The 21,264-nt window shown below is 37.5% G+C and overlaps 1 protein-coding gene across 15 annotated transcripts in view; it reads right to left on the bottom strand.

Annotated features, from left to right (window-relative positions):
* UNC79 (unc-79 homolog (C. elegans)) overlaps window positions 1–21,264 on the bottom strand; it is a 262,072-nt gene that overhangs the window by 86,973 nt on the left and 153,835 nt on the right. For 11 of the 15 annotated variants that reach the window (XM_021099643.1, XM_021099645.1, XM_021099642.1 and 8 more), the window contains 6 exons: window positions 19,728–19,885; window positions 16,287–16,468; window positions 14,386–14,587; window positions 13,553–13,732; window positions 12,023–12,088; window positions 4,238–4,524 (listed from right to left, as the gene is read on the bottom strand). In XM_021099643.1, coding sequence (XP_020955302.1) covers window positions 4,238–4,524; window positions 12,023–12,088; window positions 13,553–13,732; window positions 14,386–14,587; window positions 16,287–16,468; window positions 19,728–19,885 — 1,075 coding nt within the window. The remainder of the gene's footprint in view (window positions 1–4,237; window positions 4,525–12,022; window positions 12,089–13,552; window positions 13,733–14,385; window positions 14,588–16,286; window positions 16,469–19,727; window positions 19,886–21,264) is intronic. The other 4 variants (XM_021099633.1, XM_021099640.1, XM_021099641.1 and 1 more) reach the window with 1 other exon arrangement.

The raw sequence follows: 21,264 nt of genomic DNA, 5'->3' as shown, positions 1-21,264 counted from the left end.
GGCTGAAGAAGGAACACTCTCAAAGACATTCTATGAGGCCACCATCACCCTAATACCAAAAAAGAAAATTATAGACCAATATCTTTGATGAATATAGACACAAAAATTCTCAACAAAATTTTAGCCAACCGAATACAACAACATATAAAAAAGATCATACGCCACAACCAAGTGAGATTCATCCCAGGTTCACAAGGATGGTTTGACATATGCAAATCAATCAATGTCATACACCACATTAACAAAAGAAAAGTCAAAAACCACATGATCATCTCAAATGATCCAGAAAAAGCATTTGACAAAGTCCAACATCCATTCATGATAAAAACTCTTATCAAAGTGGGTATAGAGGGAACATACCTTAATAAAAGCCATTTATGACAAACCCACAGCAAATATAATACTCAATGGAAAAAAGCTAAAAGCCTTCCCACTAAAATCTGGAACAAGACAGGATGCCACTCTCAACACTTTTGTTCAACATAGTACTGGAAGTCCTAGCCACAGTAATGAGACAAACAAAAGAAATAAAAGGTATCCAAATAGGAAGAGAAGAGGTAAAACTGTCACTGTACACAGATGACATGATACTATATATAGAAACCCTAAGGACTCCACACAAAAACTACTCAAGCTGATCAACAAATTCAGCAGAGTAGCAGGATAGAAGACTAATATTCAGAAATCAGTCACATTTCTGTATACTAACAATGAAATATTAGAAAAGGAATATAAAAACACAATAGCTTTTAAAATTGCACCCAAAAAATCAAATAACTGGGAATAAACCTGACCAAGGAGGTGAAAGACTTATATGCTGAGAACTATAAAACATTAATCAAGGAAATTAAAGAGGATTCAAAGAAATGGAAAGATATTCCATGCTCCTGGATTGGAAGAATTAATACCATAAAAATGGCCACACTACCCAAAGCAATTACATATTTAATGTGATCCCTATCAAATTACCCATGACATTTTTCACAGAACTAGAACAAACAATTCAAAAATTTATATGGAACCACAAAGTCCCAGAATTGCCAGACCAATCCTGAGGAACAAACACCAAGCAGGAGGCATAATTCTCCCAGACCTCAGGCAATATTACAAAGCCACAGTAATCAGGACAATGTGGTGCTGGTACCAAAACAGACATATAGACAAATGGAACAGAATAGAGACCCCAGAAATAAACCCTAACACCTATGGTCAATTAATCTTCAACACAGGAGGCAAGAATATAAAATGGGGAAAAGACGGTCTTTTCAGCAAGTATTGCTGGGAAATCTGGACAGCTGCATGCAAATCAGTGAAACTAGAACACACCCTCACACCATGCACAAAAGTAAACTTAAAATGGCTTAAAGACTTAAACATAAGACAAGACACCATCAAACTCCTGGAAGAGAACATAGGCAAAACTTTCTCTGACATCAACCTTATGAATATTTTCTAAGGTCAGTCTTCCAAAGCAACAGAAATAAAAGCAAAAGTAAGCCAATGGGACCTAATCAAACTGAGAAACTTTTGCATGCCAAAGGAAACCAAAAAGAAAACAAAAAGACAACTTACAGAATGGGAGAAAATAGTTTTAAATGATGCAATGGACAAAACCTTAATCTCTAGAATATACAAGCAACTTGTACAACTCAACAGCAAAAAAGCCAACAACTCAATTGAAAAACGGGCAAAAGACCTGATAGACATTTTTCCAAGGAAGATGTGCAGATGGCCAACAGCACATGAAAAAATGCACAACATCCCTAATTATTAGAGAAATGCAAATCAAAACTACCACGAGATACCACCTCACACAGGCCAGAATGGCCATCATTAATAAGTCCACAAAGAACAAATGCTGGAGGGGGTGTGGAGAAAAGGGAACCCTCCTGCACTGTTGGTGGGAATGTAAGCTGGTACAACCACTATGGAAAACAGTATGGAGGTACCTCAGAAATCTATACATAGAACTACCATATGACCCAGCAATCCCACTATTGGGCATATATCCAAACAAAACTTTCTTTGAAAAAGACACATGCACCCACATGTTCATTGCAGCACTATTCACAACAGCCAAGACATGGAAACAACCTAAATGTCCATCAACAGATGAATAGATTAAGAAGATGTGGTATGGAGTTCCTGTTGTGCACAGTGGTTAACGAATCTGACTAGGAACCATGAGGTTGCGGGTTTGATCCCTGGCCTTGCTCAATGGGTTAAGGATCCGGCGTTGCCATGAGCTATGGTGTAGGTCGCAGACACGGCTTGGATCCTGCGTTGCTGTGGCTCTGGCAGAGGCCGGTGGCTACAGCTCCGATTGGACCCCTAGCCTGGGAACCTCCATATGCCGTGGGAGCAGCCCAAGAAATAGCAAAAAGACAAAAAAAAAAAAAAAAAAAAAAAGAAGAAGATGTGGTATATATACACAATGGGATACTACTCAGCCATGAAAAAGAACAAAATAATGCCATTTGCAGCAACATGGATGGAACTAGAGACTCTCATTCTAAGTGAAGTCAGAAAGAGACAGACAAATGAGATCACTTATATGACAAATGATACAACCATATGATGTCACTTACATCTGGAATCTAATATACAGGACAAATGAACCTTTCCACAAAAAAGAAAATCATGGACTTGGATGTTAGATGCAAACTGTTACATTTAATAAGGATAAACAATAAGGTCCTACTGTAGAGCAAAGGGAGCTATATCCAATTTCCTGGGATAGACCATGGTGGAAAAGAATATAAAAAAGAATGCGTTTGTGTATGTGTGTGTGTGTGTGTGTGTAAAACTGAGGCACTTTGCTGTACAGAAGAAATTAACATAGCATTGTCAATCAACTATATTTAGGTTTTAAAAAGGTGTATATATGTGTGTGAGTATATATGTACATGCATATAGATACATGTAGATATCAGTATGTATAGATGATCCCATTATTGTAAAAAATATGTGTACATATACACACCTATATATGTATGTATGTATGTATGAATTATGTAAATTTGGAGCCAGAGACATATGTCAAAATGTTAGTTATTTTTGTCATGAGTTTCCTGGAGACTGAATTTTAATTTTTTGCTTATGTTTCTAAAATAAATTTGCATAATATGAATATAGAAAGAAGTGAGGGAGGAAGGGAAGTTTGGTATCTGAAATGGACATATAGACAGCTCTCTCCATCATAGACAGCTGAGTATTAGTGAAGATCCATGTGGTTATCATCAGCAGCAAGAGCTATACATATTGTTCCCACTTTGCTTATCTGTTCATTATATTACAATTTATTTGAGCTTACTGATAACAGCTACAATCATTGAGTTCCTACCATGAGACAGGCACTGAATTAAGGCACTTTACTGTCTCTAATCTTCCACCCCCAAAAAAATTTGTTACCAATGAGCAAACAAGCAAGGATGCCCAAGGCCATAGCAGTTAATAACAGTGAGTGGCAGAGCTGGAATTTATGTCCGTATCTCTCTAGCCCCAAGTTCTACATCCTTTGCAGATTGTGGAAGCCATTCTGGAGAGTGAGATCTGTAGCAATGGTCACATTAGGCACATATATACTCAATGATCTGTTAATTCTGCTCCTGGATCCGTATCCCAAAGGAATCCTCACATTGGTAAAAAAGGTACAGGATGTTTATTGCTGATCTGTACGGGGTAGTGAGGAGTTGGGAGCAATATGAGTGTCATCACTGGGAGAAAGGGTAGTTAAGTCATGGAACAATATATAGAAGTTAGCAGTAGCCAAGAAACATGGATAAAGCCAATGGTGATAATGTGACATGAAGTTGGATGATTAATCCAACTGTCCACTTGGAGCAAAAAAGGAGAAGGATTAAAAAAAACTAAAAACAAAAATTCCACACTCCTTTATTGTCTAATAGGTAGCATTTCAGTTTAGAATGATGAAAAAGTTCTAGAGATGAATGGTGGTGATGGGTACATAACAAATATGAATATACCTAGTGCCACTTAATTGTATATTTAAACATGATAAGAATGCTAAGTTTTATGTTATATATATTTGACAAGAAAAAAATCCCAAACTCCCTTCATGATATCAGACTGCTGATGTTGATGTCCTCCACATACCTCTGCTTAATAAAGTAATTTGCACAAAACTTTACACTCAACCAAGTTTAGCTAAATGGAATTTAATGACTTCTTTGTACTAAAAGCCTCACCATATGACTCTTGAAAGCTTAACACTTACTTGAGCAATTCCTGCAATAAATGCATTAAAGCAAGTTGACAGACGCATTTTTTGAGGTGCAATCATGAAGCAACCTTCCTGCTGATCATAGCCAAGTAAGACGTACAGATGCCGCTTGACTGTGTTGAAGGCTTTGGCGCTGCTGATGTCTGACTCGGCGCTGCTCTCATCTTTGGCCATGAACTTCATGAGCACTGTAATCAGCTGGTGCACTGTCTGGTGGTCGATCCCAGCATCTTCTGGGAGCAGGTCCTTGATAGTGTTGTCATTCTCAGGAGATTGTTGTCCTGTCAGTACAAGAAAGGCCATCAGTTTGTGGCTCCCCAACAAGTCAGTTCACACTAAAGTCTCATTTACTGGTAAAGGACCATTCTTTCTGCTTTAATCTTTTCTAAATATTTAAAGGTCTGTTCTAAACAAACTAAAGGCGCAATATGGCCTCCTAAGCAAAGCATTGGTCCCACAGTGGAAGTTATTGTGATTCCAACAGCCAAGTAATTTGGAAATAATAGGGGATGGAAATAAAAATAAGGCACTATGAAGCATGGTTATCTGCAAACAGCAAGACAAATACCTATTCAAACTTTTCATTTAGTGAATTTTTTAACATCTTGGCAAAGTTTTATCCTCACTAATAAAAAGATGTTTCCCTTTCAGCTTTGTATAAGTACATAATAACCACAAAAATAATATTCCTAAAATCCACTGAGCAACTAAAACATCCATTGAGTTATTTTGTTTAAATGATTACTGAAGTTGTTATGTTCAAAGAGCAGCTGATGGAAAAAATAGTTTCCTTCTCCAAATCCTGAGATATTAGCAATGTGTACACTTTGAATGATATAGTCCAAATTAAACATAGCAAATTATAAGCCCTGCTGTATGTAATGAGAAACATACAAAGGAAAGGGAGGGACACACACAAAAGAAAGAAGCATGAACTTTGAAAAACAGAGAAAAACACCACGTGAAGATGAGCTGAAAGTTCACATGGAAAGAAAAAATATCTTAGCCCTTGACCTACCCTTAACCTAACAAACAATTATATCAAAGCAGGTCCCTGACATTAATTTTCTCTATTATTTCTCAAAGTCAGAAATTATACCTTGTCTCCTCTTGTTTTCTGCTTTTTCTGATCTGCTTTAGCTTAGGACTTTGAGGAAAGGAAGAGTGAGATTTGCCCTTCTATATTTATGTTTGGGGCCTTTTTCAAAATATCCTATGCATTCTTGTCCTTCTTTTGACAGGCAACATCAGAATTTCTAAATTGGAAACAAAGTTTTTGCCTGGTGGATTAAAGCAGCACATCAGCATTCTCATCTCTCATCCTGAGAGGAAGAGTGCTAAATGATGACAAGTTTGGTTACCAACCATTATAAACCAAATGTTGATCATATCCATTTAAAATATGGTACAAGATACAACAAAGAGTTAGGCAAAGGTTATATATTTTAACTTCTCAACTAATTCAGCAAAATCTCAATCTTCCAGGACCAGCCAAGAGAAGCAAAATAGAAGAAATGTTTTCCGAGGACTATGGAAATTAGCTGCCTCAAGCCCAAACACTTTCTCTGAAGCAGTGGCATGAAGGTAATGTCAAATTTACTAGTTTAGAGCTGCACATAAGGTTACATGTTTGGTTGCCCAGTTTTACCCAGATGGTCAGAAAAATAATGATCGGTTCAAAAGTGATATGCTGAGATGGAATAGTTGACAATGAGTGAAGAGGCAACAGAACCACTAAGTCTAAGAACCTCTAAGGTAGGAGAAACTATCTGACAAACTTTAAAATGACCCTTCCCCATTAACAGCATTTTCTCTCTCATAGAGTCTGTTCATGAAGGAATGAATATGTACATTAAAGTTTTGGGTTTTTTTTAATCAAAAATCATTCAAATAAAACCTAAGGATTTGTTTACTATGATGTTTCATATGCAGAGAGTGATCAATAAATTAATATTATCGTTGTTTATTAGGCATGTATGAGCTACCAGAAAAAAAATCAATGTGAAACACTCTTATTTAATAAAAGGTCAGAAATACGAAGCATCACTGTATATTATAATTAAATTAAACATTTGACATAGGAGATCAGACCAAACGCAATAGCTATGTAAATCCTCATTTTAAAAGTTTAAAGGAATTCCCATTGTGGTGCAGCAGAAATGAATCCAGCTAGTATCTATGAGGATGTGGATTTGATCCCTGGCCTCATTCAGTGGGCTAAGGATCTGGCATGGTTGTGTAAGTTCCAGACACAGCTTGGATTTGGTGTTGCTGTGGCTATAGCGTAGGCCGGTAGCTGTAGTTCCGATGTAACCCCTAGCCTGGAAACTTCCATATGCCCTTGGGTGCGGCCCTAAAAAGCAAAAAAAAAAAAGTTTAGAGAGCCATCTTTTCAGTATTGAAAAATATTTAATCTAGATTTTTTTTTTTCTTCGGAGTGTTACTTTACAACTAGCAGGAGATTATTGCTCTGGGCAAGCTTGGGCCAAGAATGGGACACATGTGAGAAGTTAGGTGCCCTGCAGGGTCCAGTGTTATTGTAGCAGCAAATGATGGTTGTTATGATGATACAGCTTCTTTCCTCAATTCATTTTAGCTCTGGGGGCAAGGTTTAGGACAGCACACATCACTCCATTGGCTCAGTCACTCCAAGTCCAGACTGGCTTGACTCCAAAGCCCCAAAGTTAAAAACAGAACTGAGGAGCGTTTGAGGAGATACGCCTTTGTTTTATAGCCCTTTGAGTCTAGGAACTCAAACAGAAGAAAAGGAGCTCCACCTAAGACACGGGCTCCCCATTTCCTTGTGTCTAGTTCAAGTCTAGAAAGTAAACCATCAGATTCAATTTCAAATATTTCACATCTCTTCACCTCATGGCAAGTAGACATTCATTTAAAAGTGTCTAACATTAGCTTTCCCCATCAAACCATATTTTCCTAATGACTAAATATCATTTCACAAGTGCCCTATCTCACTTTAGATTCACCTTCATTGATCTTTAGTTCTTAGCTTTAAGGTTGCTGCTCTTTGCTTTCCCTGAACAGCCAGTAATGAGTGATCTTTAACAAACCATTAAATGTACTGAAAAAGAACTAGTTAATGGAACCTTTTTGCATAAAGGGAAAAAAAATCTCTTTTCATTCTAATAATTTACCCCTCTATGTGTGGGCTTTGCAAGTCTGTGCTTTATATATTGTATTTTTTTGAAAATAGTATAAGCATGTGATTGGCACCACTCTTCATTAAGAAAAGTTATCTATTCAAATCCCTAAGGAAAAATAGCTTAGGAAAGCTGAAATGTACTTATTGATAAAGACAGTATTACTGTTTTAGTTATATGTAAAAGATATAAAATTTCCATTTTAAAACTAAATCCCTATAATATTTTCTCTAAGGCGTGATAATTAAAACACTTATTTTTGAGTTCTAGTCTATGAAATTCCTATCTGTTTTAACTATATAGATTTAACATGTTAAGAGATTCGATTTAACTATTTTTATAATGAGAAATATAAAAATCTTTATTATTGTGGAGGCAGGCCTCCTCCTATCATAACTTTAACATGGACTGGGCCCATCACAGTCTGTCCACAGAATGGCACAACTGATTGAAATGCTATAGTATAATACAATTTTATTTATTCAGATGATTTGAAACCAGGCAGGATCAGGATCTGCATTTCCAGACTTATCTCCTACTGCTCCACCCCACATGCTCAACATCTTACACTCTCAGCTACTCCTGGATCTCAGAATGGAGCCAGCGTTTTCCCACCTTGGTGTCTTTGCTCATGGTGCCCTCGTCAACTTGCAAAGTGGTCGTCCACCCCCATGCCCAATTTTATCCTACAGATATGGTCCACAGAAGCCATTCTTATTAATATTCCCACTCTCCTCTCAGTATTTGTGATCCCTAAATTCTATAAATCTCTAAAAACAAGAAAGGAGGGAAGATGTGTGGGAGAAAGTGAAGAATAGAGGAAAATTTCCTTTAGCGTCTTCCAACACTAATGTGGCAAGTAACTATTATGCAAGGCAGTACTTTTTATTTATTCATTTGCCACATTTCCTCTATAAGAATAAAGAGTCCTTGAAGGCAAGTGTGTGTCTTATCCAGTTTTCTATCCCTCACAGTATATGGGGCAGTGTTTGACATATAGTAGATGCTCGTTATTTGTAAATGTTTACATGCACTGAATTCAAATAAATATTTCAGATCTTTTCTTCTCCGTAGGAGAGAAACTGATGAACAGCAAGGAAGTGGGTACGAAAACAGAGAACATTCCTCTGTGTAGGCTGACTCACTGACCCCTCCGTGAAGCAAAGAAGTAACAATTAGGTAGTGGCAGGAAGTTTCCATGAGTTTACTCTGCATTTGGTCTAGAGAAGCCTATGACCAGACACTATAAATGAGATTGCATTTATTATGTTAGCAGTTCTAACTACACCGCCTCACTGACCTCCCTGGCTCATTAACTCAATTTAAAGCTTCATTCACAGCAGTTCTGTTTTGTGTGCACACAGCTACAGAAGGGCTGTAAAGCTGGGGTCATTACTAACCGCATAGCCTCATATGCTCCCCATCCCTGCCCTTGCCTCTTCTATCCCACATCCTGTCATAATGAGTTTATCTCCTATCCACCTGTCTAGGCCTGGCTGAGAACTCACTTGTCCACAAGACCTTATCTGTTGCCCCCAGCACTCCTCCCATTGCATTTGATATGATCACTTTCACTCTGGATGAGAGTTTACTTGAGCTCATATTTTAATCTCCCTTACTTGACTATAAGCAAGTTAAGAGTATAAAAACTTTTGATCTTCACATTCTTCATATTTCCCAATACAGCAGGTTCCCAGTAAATATTTACTCAACAGAAAGTGTCATTCTCAAAACTATCATTTCTGACAAAGGTATTCCTGTAAAAGCAATCGAATTCTTTGATTTACTGGATCTTAATGATCAGTGGGCATTTCGAAAGATAGTGAATACATGAATTGTAAACCACCTCTACAGAGAAAGAGAGAGTCCAAAGAGAAGAAATTTGGAATTCCAGACTGGATACTAAGAGGGAGACAGGAAACACAAGTGCATTTTACCAGTGCTGCCCAGGATTGGGCACCTTCTCTTGTTGACACAAATGCAGGGATGGATTTCTCTGCAGGCTGGAGTAGAATCAAAAGAATCCATGCCCCTTTAGACATTAAGATAGCTCTGGACCAATCTGTGAGTCCTAATTGGGAAGATCCTTTGGTCTGAATACTCATGGGCTTAAGTCACACTGTAGCAGGCTTGAATGCCCAGGGCAACTCCCTAATAAGACCGGTGTCCTCATGTCCCTAGTACTCTAAGGCCAATGCACTGAGAGGTAGCTCTAGTGGAAAGAAAGCAAATCAAATCCCCTGGACTCAAGTATTATTCTCTAACTAATTAGTTATATGTGATCTTGAGCAAATCATTCGTATAAGTAGAATTACTTAGTCCTTCAGGACCTCAGTTTTCCTATCTGTATATAAAGTGGAAAAAAATACTTTATATATATGCAGAATTGTTAAATCTAAATTAGATAATTTGCATTAAAACACTTTTTACAATGAGGTGCTATACATATATGAAGTGTTATTTTTATTATTATTAACATTATATACCTACTATTATTTATTCACCCAAAGAAATGAAGAATGAGATATAAATAAGTTCCCCATGATCACCTGGGTTTGATTTCAATATTTTTCAGTATCCAGATCTATCACCAATAAGCTTGTGAAACGTGTTCCTTTCTGGGAACCTCAATTTCCTCTTGTGCAAAATGAGAATGTTAACATACCTCTCATGTTTCAGCTATGATAGTCTATGAATTTTACTTTCATCAGTTTTGATTTGATTCACAAAAATCACAGAAGAATGCAACTTTTCAGTCCTTGCAGAGTTTACCTTCTATATGTGTTTTTCTGTTGCAAAATTTGCTCTGGGCAATACGTAAAAGCTAAGATCAGAGAACCATACGTTGTCAATCCAATACCAAAAAGTTCAGCCTAAACAGCAACTAAAATTAAGTCTTGCTGCATAATTAAAGGACATCTGCTTTATTTCAGGCCTAATCAATAAGAGGTCTTGCACAGAGACCTCTTATTTTCACCAAACAAAAGTATGTTTGTTAAGTTCTTCGGTTTCCATTTAATTACTATCTTAAACTACTCTGTACAATTTTATGATTATCCTGGCATGTTTTTGCTTTCAAGTTAAAACATGCAGTGTCCAGTATATAATAATGCAAAAATAAAAAACTAATTTGAAATTGCCTTAAAATCTGAGCCATCTGTTTCCAAATCTAAGCAAATTTTGTTTGTGGTACTGTCATGTAATTATCATTCCAGAAGCCTTAGCTTTATATTTAATTTAAACGATGCTGTTATCTGCCCCTTTTCCATCTGATCACTTTTCGTGGGACAATTAGACGCCTGATGGCTTTTCCTAACTTCAAGAAACACATGCACATGTTTTTCCAAAGGGATATGAGAAGACCTCTGCTTTTGGATTGTCAAAATTTTTATGGGTAATAAAAATTAAAGATTAGCTTTTCAACTAAGTCTTGAGACAAAAAGAAAAGATAGGATAAGATACAGGTAATTTATGAAATTGCAGAAGATCAATCTCAAAAAGACCTAACTGAAGGAGGAATGGATGATTTTCACGTTTTTAAAAAATTCATTTTTAATGAAGCTCAGGATCAGAAGTTCTTATTTTTATTCTTTTTTTTTTTTTTTTAATGCCAGCTCAGTTGAAGCCTGCATGATGCTCAAAACAAGGTAGAAGGACTCTGCCAAGTGTTTGCTGCTCCTTTTTCTCATTACTTTTAAAAGAGAAAATACACTTTGGCCAACATCTTCCATTTGCATTCATGATATTGGAGCTCTCTCTCTTCTCACCCACCCCTAACTGCTTCTCTTTCTAGCATCGTTTGTATAACACATTCTTGAAAGTCTCTTTACTTGACAATTTGCTTCTGAGAATATCAGTACTATTCTGAAAAGTTTACTTTAAAACTATTCTTAGGTGAAAAACAAACATTCTATAGCATGATACACAGGCGGTAGTTATCAGCTTTGTTTTGGAGAAATAAGCAGGTAATCAGAAGCTCAACAAGTATAATATCATGTGTGTGGAAATGTTCAGTCTGTAATAGCCTTGCTAGTGTCCCTTGAACCTTTAAGATAGTTCATGATAAACAGTAATCTATCAAGAACATCAAAGGATGGTTATACTGCCCAAGCTGAATATGATCCTCTGGTCCTCTAAACAATGGAAATCCTCCTTTCTCTGAGAGACAGAAATGCATGTAAGAGTTGCAAAGAATCAAAATGGCTAAGGGGATGAGTGAATGATGGTGGTTCGAATGTATAACCTTTTAAAATGTAAATGAAATGCTTTTCCCAGGGCAGATATATATGAACATAATATTTCTATGTGTAAATACACATACAAATATAAGACTATGTATGGTCCTAGTCATATTTGCTCTCGGGGGAAAAGTGCATACTCGGGTAACAATGATGCTTCTTACTGGACCATAAGTTAACAGGATCAAAAGTCATCTGCCAATTTTAAGATGGAAAGAATTGCCATGTCAGGGGCTCAAACACTTGAGCATCTGGATTAAGACTCTTCAAGCTTTCCAAATCCTAGGTATATCACTCTGGTCCAGTTAGAGACACCGCATCTTTTATCTGGTCCACCTGTGATAGACACTTGCACACGGCCCTTCAACGTCAGAAGTACCCACCTGGCGTCTGTTCGGGTGTCCCACCGAGAGCTGGAGCAGACTGCTCATGCCTGGTCAACCTCATAGCTTAAAAATCAACAACAACTCTATTTAAATAAGCATTAAAAACAACTTGAGCCTAGAAAATACACTCAGTGCTAATTGCACTGGATAGCAGGAGCTAGTTTAGTTTTCTTATCTGTAATTAATATCACATACAAGATGTTTACGTCACAAAAGCTTGGTGGTTTTATTTGAATCTAAAGAACATTCTTCAATGTGACTTCAATTCTTAATCTTTAAAATGTTCATGTCAATCAATTAACAAGAAATAACAATAAATAAACTTTATATCCCAAACTGATTGGTTAGGTTAAAAAATATCTGGGAAATTCACATAGAAATTATAATTTATTTAATCTAGGTAATGGTTTCTAGGACCTGATTCAGTTTCACTTGGGCCTAGCATTGCTAGAGGTTATTATTAAATGGCCATCTGTTATTTTCTTTGCTCTCTGAAAAGCTGGGTTATTGATTGCTTAAAGGGCTTTCCCTGACTCTTCCAAAGTTCAAAATACCACATTTCTATAGCTTGTCATAAAATAGAGGAAAATGCAATAAACAAAATAAAATCATATTTATGATTAAAAATGGTTATGTTACATAAAGCTGTCTTCCAAGAAATGCCAATGAAAAAGCGAACATTCCAGCTTCTGGCAAGATAAAAACATGTTTTATGGTGCTATTTTATTAACTTTACGGCAGTTACATAAAAATTAAGTCATTTAATAAATGTTACAAGTTAGCAATATATTTAATGTACTCAGTCACTAATACCGTGATTTAGTTATGCATTTTTAATTATTTGTCATTCATGAGCCATAGGTAATCATTAGAGTTCATCTAGTCATTTGATAACTTTTTTGTTTTCTTTGAAAGTATTGCAATATAAAGAAAGACCTTTAGAAAACAAGTATATATGGTCTTTTTTTTTAGTCAGCAATGACATTTGTTTTTATTTACAAATTATCTGGTGAAGTTGGGCAGACATTCAACTTTTCCTCAGCCTGATTTTTCTTTCTCAAAAACACCATCGCTTTTGGTTTTCTGGGAACTTGTTGGCTGCCTCTGTCATGCATAAAAGGCAAATGCATTCCAAATTTCCACTTTGTCCTCTTAGTTGCCATGGGTCTTGTCAAAGTCTCATCTAGGAAGATTTTAGGTTATAATACTGGTGGTAGAAACCTTCATATTCTAGAACTTAGGAACAAATGCTTCTTCCGTGTTTCCTGCCAAGCATCAGTGGACTGGCTGTCTTCTATATTTCAAAATAAGCTACTGCTAGATCAGGACTTCGCATCACCAGCAACTGGGAAAAGCCACCCAGGGCACCCTCACACCTGGGGTTACCCTCTAGGGAATGTGAATGCCAAACCTGCTGAAGGAGTTCAGTTTGCTAAATACACTAGTCTCTATGAACATTCAGCAAGACATGTCCACCTCAGAAGACATCAAACAGACTTAAAAGAAGGATGGAAGAATATACTCAACGGATTTTGGAAGTTAGTGTCTCAGGAAGGGAGAGCGCCCTCTTGGATTCCGCAGGCCCTTTCACGCTGTCTCTCAGAGAACGAACACTCTTCTGGCGGTTCCTTGCGAAACGAGCCCTCTTGATCTTCCACAATGCTGCGTCACTGAGATTGGCGACATTGGTCCTCACAGCAGTGATAGCTGTGCAAAAGGAATGAGAAGTTATCATTCTCCTTAACTAGCCATGTTATACAACTAGTTTGAAAAAATCCATTTGTGTATATTTTCAACATTTAAAACCGTCTTCCATGGATACATGTCTCATTCATCTCTCTCCATATATGATAAGCCTTATATTTTAAAAAATCATGGTTATTATCTATTATAACTATCGCTTATCACTTTTTTATTTAGATTATAAGATTAAATTATCCAACTTTGTTATCATTGGGTAGATAGTTGTGTGAAGAAAGTCTTTTTCCCATCCATTTAGAGCCACAGGTAACTGATTAATAAGCAGGAAGAGCAAATTTACTAAGTACAAATAAATCTCACAAAATTGCTCACAAACATTATGAACATGATGACTGAATAATATTTAAGGAACACAGAGTCACAAATGGTTCTCATCAGTCTGCAAATAAATGAGAATTTTGATTTTGGAAGACCAGAAAATAGTTAACCTGCAGATTACCACAGCAGATATTCAATAAACATTTGATGAACTGAGTACATGGAGTCAAGGTATCCTTTAAAATGGGAAATCAAACTACACACAGAGTATCTTCTGCTTATCCAGCAATCACAAGAATAGGAACTATGACTGTTTAAAGCAAGTTCTTTGTTTTGCTTACTTGTAGGAAAAGGAAATTCTTTGTTACAATCCAAGTGTAGCTGAGCTTCCAAAGAAAGCGTTTCAAATCTGTTCACAAAGAACTCCCAGCTCAAAGCAGGAATATCTTGCTTAAGAAAATGCAAAAGTAAAAGCTTGCTCAATATTGTGGGTCGATCTTTAACCACAGTATCAAACTGGAAGTCAAGACAAAGACACAGACCCTGGGGAAAGGTAAAAAAAAAACAAAAAACAAAAAGTCAGATGTAAATGCACTAAATAAGGTCAGTGAAATAAGGCAACCTCCTCAATCCATAATTATAATGTAGAATGATTCAACTGAAATCTTCAACTGCATTTTTTTGGCCACGCCCAGGACACATGGAAGTTCCCAGGCCAGGGATCAAACCATCACCACCGCACAGACTCGAGCTGTTGCAGTGACAATGCCAGATCTGTAACCCTCCGTGCCACAAGAAAACTCCCTGATTGCACTTTCAGTAGGAAAAAAAAAATGCAAAAGAGGAACTTCTCATAATTGTTGAATATTTCTTGAATTTTGACTCAGAAATCTGAACTAAATGAATATTACTGATTTTTCTGGTGTATTTTATTTTATTTTATTTTATTTTATTGTCTTTTGTCTTTTTAGGGCTGCACCTGCAGCATATGGAGGTTCGCAGGCTAGGGGTCCAATCCGAGCTGCAGCTGCCAGCCTACACCACAGCCACAACAATGCAGGATACGAACTGTGTCTGTGACCTACACCACAGCTCATGGCAACACCAGATCCTTAACCCACTGAGCGAGGCCAGGGATCAAACCTGCGTCCTCATGGATGCTAGTCAGATTCCTTTCCGCTGAGCCATGATGGGAACTCCGACAACTGGGAATTTTCACATGGGGAGTTATGGGCCCATAAGCAGCCTAACTCTATAATTTTTCAGATCCTGTATAGTTTGCCCTTTCTTAGTCTTTTTCATAGGAAGAGCTCTTACACTGTTTAGAGATACTGTGTACACACACACACACACACACACACACACACAATTAAGAACATGGACATTATTATGAGTCAGATCTGAGTTTGCTCTGCCGCTTATTAGTCATGTGACTCTGAAAAAGTTACTTAACCTTTCTAACCCTCAGCTTTTCTGTCTGTAAAATGGGAACACACTGAAGTTATTGTGAGGATTAAACAAGGTAATGCATGATGGGACAGTTTTAATACACTGTCCCAGCAACACAATGCCTATTTGACAAATGTTAGCTCTTTCCATTATTATTACTTTTAATAATAACAGTATAATAATAAATGTGGAAAAACATTAGATCAAGACATTGGAGGTTCTAGTCTTGGTTCTCCCATGAATTCCCTCTGTGTTCTTTGATAAGTCCCATTATCTCTCTGAGACTTGGTTTCTTCAAGTATTAAATAAAGGTGGCCATATAGGATAAATAAACAACTCTCTCCAGGTCTCATAATTCACATCTGTCTGATTTTAACTTGTAGTATTTCATTTCAGTAGCATATTAACCTTCTCTTGTTTTGCTTGATTTATATTATGATTCATCTGATTTCTCTTAGCATCTAGCCTCAGTGACAAGAGCTTCCAGCCCAGGAGCCAGGTGAATTGTATTAGATAAATCAGCCTAGTTTAAAAATCTGCAACACACAAAAAAAATTTACAATTACATCTGCCAGAAGTGATATCAGCATAGGGACAAAGACTGAAAAGAAAGAATCAACATGTAAAAAACAAGAGGTCTGTTAATACGGTGTGGTTTTCCCAATTTATGAATTTCCACTGTTATCATCATCACAGTATTTTATGTGTTTATGTGACAAATAATTCAATGAATTAGTAGAGCAGAGCAGAGAACCAGCCCAAGAGCAGATAATGTACATCTGAGGGACATTACCTGCAATGCTGGCCTCTTTATGGTGTCAAGCAGGAGACCAGCCCTTGTAGCCACTGCTGGGTTGACGTCCTCCACAGCTGTCAGAAAGCAGCAGAAGGCATGTGCAAGGGAGTATTTCAGCAGGTGGTTTTTGGTCACTGAGTGAATATCCAGAAATCTACAAATTACAGCCACTTTTTCCACTGCAATGTAAAAGGCAGAGAACAGGGGGAAAAAAAAGAAAGGCATTTATTTAAACAGTCTGAAAATTGAGCCCATAGATTAAAAGCTAACTCTGGGCCCCCTCACACTGATTTTAAATACCAAAAGGAAATTCTAATGCCACCTTCTCAAGTGTTTTCTTTCATCAGTGCAGCAGAGACCATTTCTACTCGGCACAGTATTTTTCTGCCAGGCACTCTTGATTTAGTTCTGGGTTTTATTTTTTTAATGGTCTTTACCTTTGTTTAACTTCCAGCCACATTTCACACTCTTCAAAATGCCTCCATGCTCATTTCTCTGTCCACTCTATAGAGCTTCTGCAGAACACACAGGGAGATGGGAGGGGCCCACCAGGCCTGGCTCTAGGGTCTTAGTATGTCATGAAGCAACCTGACAGCCAGTCTTCCTGGGACTACAGAAGCCATGTTTTTCCTCCATGAAATAGATGCACCCTTACTTGATAGATTTATAATTATTCCATAAATTTGTTACATTATTCTAGCCACTCTTAAAATGTAGTTTATAAAAAGTGTAGTAGCTAGTGAAGCAATATAGGCCCACGCAAAGACATTTCAGGACTTTACTTAAGCTGTTCCAGCAGCCTAGAATATTCTTTCTAATCTTTTCTGCTTGTTGGCACTCTTCCATCCTTAAAGAACCTGCTGCTGAAATTCTACTATCTGTAAAGTCACCCTGACTTTCTAGAGTGCCTTTCCATCCCAGGAACTCTATTACTCTATACTATTCATTTACACATGGCATTTGTGTATTCATATATAGTGATATGACGTTCCTTTTGTGATCTTGAATTATATTTATACCTTTATATTTTCTTAACATCATAGATGTTTATATTTGATCTCATTAATTAAATTAGGAGCTCCTTGAGAATAGGAATCTACTTTTACACTCTTTACTGCTTCCGTCACACCCAGCACATATAGTACTTATTCATTAAATTTACTGATTCACTTATTTTTAAAATATATAGTAAGCACATCCTATATAGCTAAAAGACATTCTAGGTACTCGGGGGAGATGGAAGTAAATGCAAAAATGAATTGTCATGGACTGAATGTTTGTGTCCCCCCCAAAAAAAATTGATATATTGAAGCCTTAATTCCCAATGTGATGGCATTTGGAGGTGGGACCTTGGGAGATAATTAGGTTTAGGTGAGGTCTTGAGGCTAGGGCCTGTATTAGGGGATTTGCGTCCTTATAATAAGAGAAGGGAGATGAGAGCTCACTGTCTCTCTGTCTCTCTCTCTTCCACATAAGAATACAGCAAGAACGCAGCCATCTACAAGCCAGGAAGAGAGGTCTCACTGAGGAACTAAATAGGCTGGAACATTGATTTTGGACTTTCCAGCCTTCAGAACAGTGAGAAATACTGTCACTTAAGCCATCCAGTCTGTGTTACTCTGTTATGGCAGCCCAAGCAGACTAATATGTGACTCATTCACAGGTCTTTACTTCAAAGTCAAGTGAAGTAAAAGAGGCAAGATGGGTACAACTATAACCAAATGTAACATTAAAGGCCGTAAATGTCAATAACGACGTAGAAACAAAATGCTGCAGGAGATCAGGGAGGAAAAAAATGACTTTCCGCCAAGGGGACCAAAAAAGTAGAACTCCATGGGGCATTTCGGGTGGAGGTGGCATTTGAATGGGACCTTGAAGGGAAGAGCACTTGAAATGGAGAGCACAGAATAGCCAATACATGGATGAAGGGAAGCAGGAGGCAACAGAGACATAGCAATGGTATGTGTAGAAAGAAGAGTGGGAAATGAGGCTGCAGACACTAGCAGTTAGACCAGAGGAAGCTTCGAATGTGAAGTCAAGGGTCTGAACTTTATGCTCTAGTCATTAAAAACCCATTACATTTTTTTTAGTAGAAAAGCAACATAATCAGAGCTGTGATTCAGATTAATTTGGCAGTAATTTAATCCTTAAATTGTAATGAAAGAGCATAGTTAAATAGTTATCTGCTTTATTTGTATTCAAATTGCCTACAAAATTTGCCAATACCACGTAGTTTTTTGCTAGAAAATTTTACCCTAATTTCATACCACATCATGTGCTATCAGCCCCTGAGATTCATGGGGCATTAAAAAGAACTCTTCGAGGTGATTAGATATTAGGGAACTGAATTCAAAGTATAATAGTTAACTCACCTGATGGAACTTGCATTTCTCTGAGAGATTTTTGAGACACTGAAATATACAGATACATGGAATCATTCTGAAAAGGCACACTGTGATATGCCAACCCTGCTTGTTGCCTGCTGAGAATGGGAGTGTCAGTGGATTAGAGTTAAGAATGAGTCAGATGTAAGGCCAAGAGAACACATCAGGTTCCTGCCTTACCATGTTCCTCTGAGAACTTGCCATTCTAAGCACTAGGAATTATGCCCATCACTGCACCAAACTTGGTCCCTGATGCTTCAATGTCAAGAGTACAACAGCAGAGCTTCTCAAACTTCAAAGAATTACCTGGAGAACTTGTGAGAAATACAGATTCTGGCCTCACCTCCTGTGATTCTGATTCAGTAGGTTTAGGATGGGACCCATAATTTGCATTTTTAACAAATATTCCCAGCAGGTATTCTAATGCAAGTAACCTATTATCATTCAAGCCAGGATGCATTTGAGGGTAAACAAGGGTACAATTAACGAATACACTTGGACAACAGGCATAAACTAGACCTATCCTAGACAAACCTGGACAGGGTCAACCTATCTAAGGACCACTCTGAAAAATTGTGTTATTGAGGAAGTTCAACTAAGCGGAGCCACCAAAGAACACTAGCAAGGAGTTCCCACAGTGGCTCAGTAGTTAACGAATCCGTCTAGGAACCATGAGGTTGCGGGTTCCGTCCCTGCCCTTGCTCAGTGGGTTAACGATCCGGTGTTGCCGTGCGCTGTGGTGTAGGTTGCAGACTCGGCTCAGATCCCGCGTTGCTGTGGCTCTGGCATAGGCCGGTGGCTGCAGCTCCAGTTCGACCCCTAGCCTGGGAACCTCCATATGCCGTGGGAGCGGCCGGCCCTAGAAAAGGCAAAGGACAAAAAAAAAAAAAAAAAAAAAAAACCCTAGCAAACAGGACAACACCTTCTAAAAAGGAAGGGAGGAAAAAAAAAAAAAAAAAGGGAGGGAAAAGGAGGGCCAAAAAGAGATGTCTTGGCTGGACATCTGGTTTCCCTTGTGACCCAGAGAGAATTTTTAAGGTAATAACGAAAGTACCTGCTTCAAATCTCATCTTCCAGTCTTTGCTGTTGAAATTGCCATTGATGATTGTCCAAAAGATGTCAGCACCATGAGGAAGCGACAAAGCATGAAGAAGGAGAGGAACTGCCAATGAAGATAGCTGGGAGAATTCAGATTTGACAACTCTCCACAGGCTGAAGAATCAAGAAGAAGCAAGGTAGTTACAGTTATAATAAACCTTCTAGGGAAAAAAAATTCTACTGTCTTAATTTAAGGAACAGTAGTTAACAGATGGCTGCTAGGGATGCTTGTGGTGAAATTCCATTCATTCACAAGACTATAATGATACTCTGATAAACTGTCCCTATGCTCTTTTCCTATGTTAATTTTTAAAGAAATTACTTTGATGTAATAACATAAAAACACTACAGTTAACATTACATTTTTAACACAAAAATTAAAAATTACATATTATAAATGCAGGTATATGAATGAACAATGAGTGTTAAATAGTAACTGATTAGTTATGTTAACATGATGGGGTAATATGTGATTTTTAAAATGTTTCTTATATTGAACAGCTGGAGAATTTTGTTGGTTTTGTCTGCCCAGCAGCTTTTTCCTCTTACTTTAGCAAAGAATAACTCTTTTTCAATTAAGAACAGCCTCTCCACCAAACCTAGGGCAGTCAATCAAGTTCTCCAACCTTCTCTATGATAAGAGTGAACACAAAACCCAGGCTGATCAGAATGCTTCAATGTCATAAATAGAGTGATTAGTCCAGGGTGGGCATGTGACCCAGGCATAGAATTCTAGCAGTGTCCTCTTGCCAGGTTTGGATATGTACTCTGAAATCTCAAGAACAAAGTGGAATGTCAGTCTAGAGCTACTAGCAACCCACTCTCTTTCCCACTTCACAGGGACAACCTGCTGTGAAGCCAACATAGTTGGAACTAGGCTAAGTGATGGGGAGGGAGGGGGGAAGGAGAGGAGAAAAAGAAGGAGAAAAAAAAACAGAGAGCAGTATCTCTGGTATCACCGCAATGAATACTTGCCATTCCTAAAACCAATTCACTACTGGTCAGAAACGTAACTTAGCAATGGGAAGCTAAATCAATCTATACCAGAATAATCCTGATTATATATTTTAATAATGTTTTCAAATTTTTAATTCAATTATTTTTTATTTTAAAGTTTTATGAAAGTGTAGTTGATTTACAATGTTGTGATAATTTCTGCTGTACAATAAAATGATTCCGTTATACATACATACACATTCATTCTTTTTCAGATTCTTTCTCACATAATTATCACAGAATATTGGTAGAGTTCTCTGTGCTATATAGCAGATCCTCATTGGCCAAATATTACATATACCGCAGTGTACATATGCCAATCCCAATCCCCCAGTCCATCCCTCCCCACAACTGTCCCCTCTGGACAGTTTGTTCTCAAAGTCAGTGGTCTGTTTCTGTTCTGAAAATAAGTTCTTTGTATCCTTTTTAAAATTCTACATATAAGTGAAGTCAAATGATTGTCTTTCACTGTCTGACTTACTTCATTTAGTATGATA

This window comes from Sus scrofa, chromosome 7 (genome assembly GCF_000003025.6).
Source record: "Sus scrofa isolate TJ Tabasco breed Duroc chromosome 7, Sscrofa11.1, whole genome shotgun sequence".
NCBI classification, from domain to species: domain Eukaryota; kingdom Metazoa; phylum Chordata; class Mammalia; order Artiodactyla; family Suidae; genus Sus; species Sus scrofa.
Note: the sequence above shows the minus strand (reverse complement) of the source record. Positions and strands in the feature narration are given on the sequence as shown.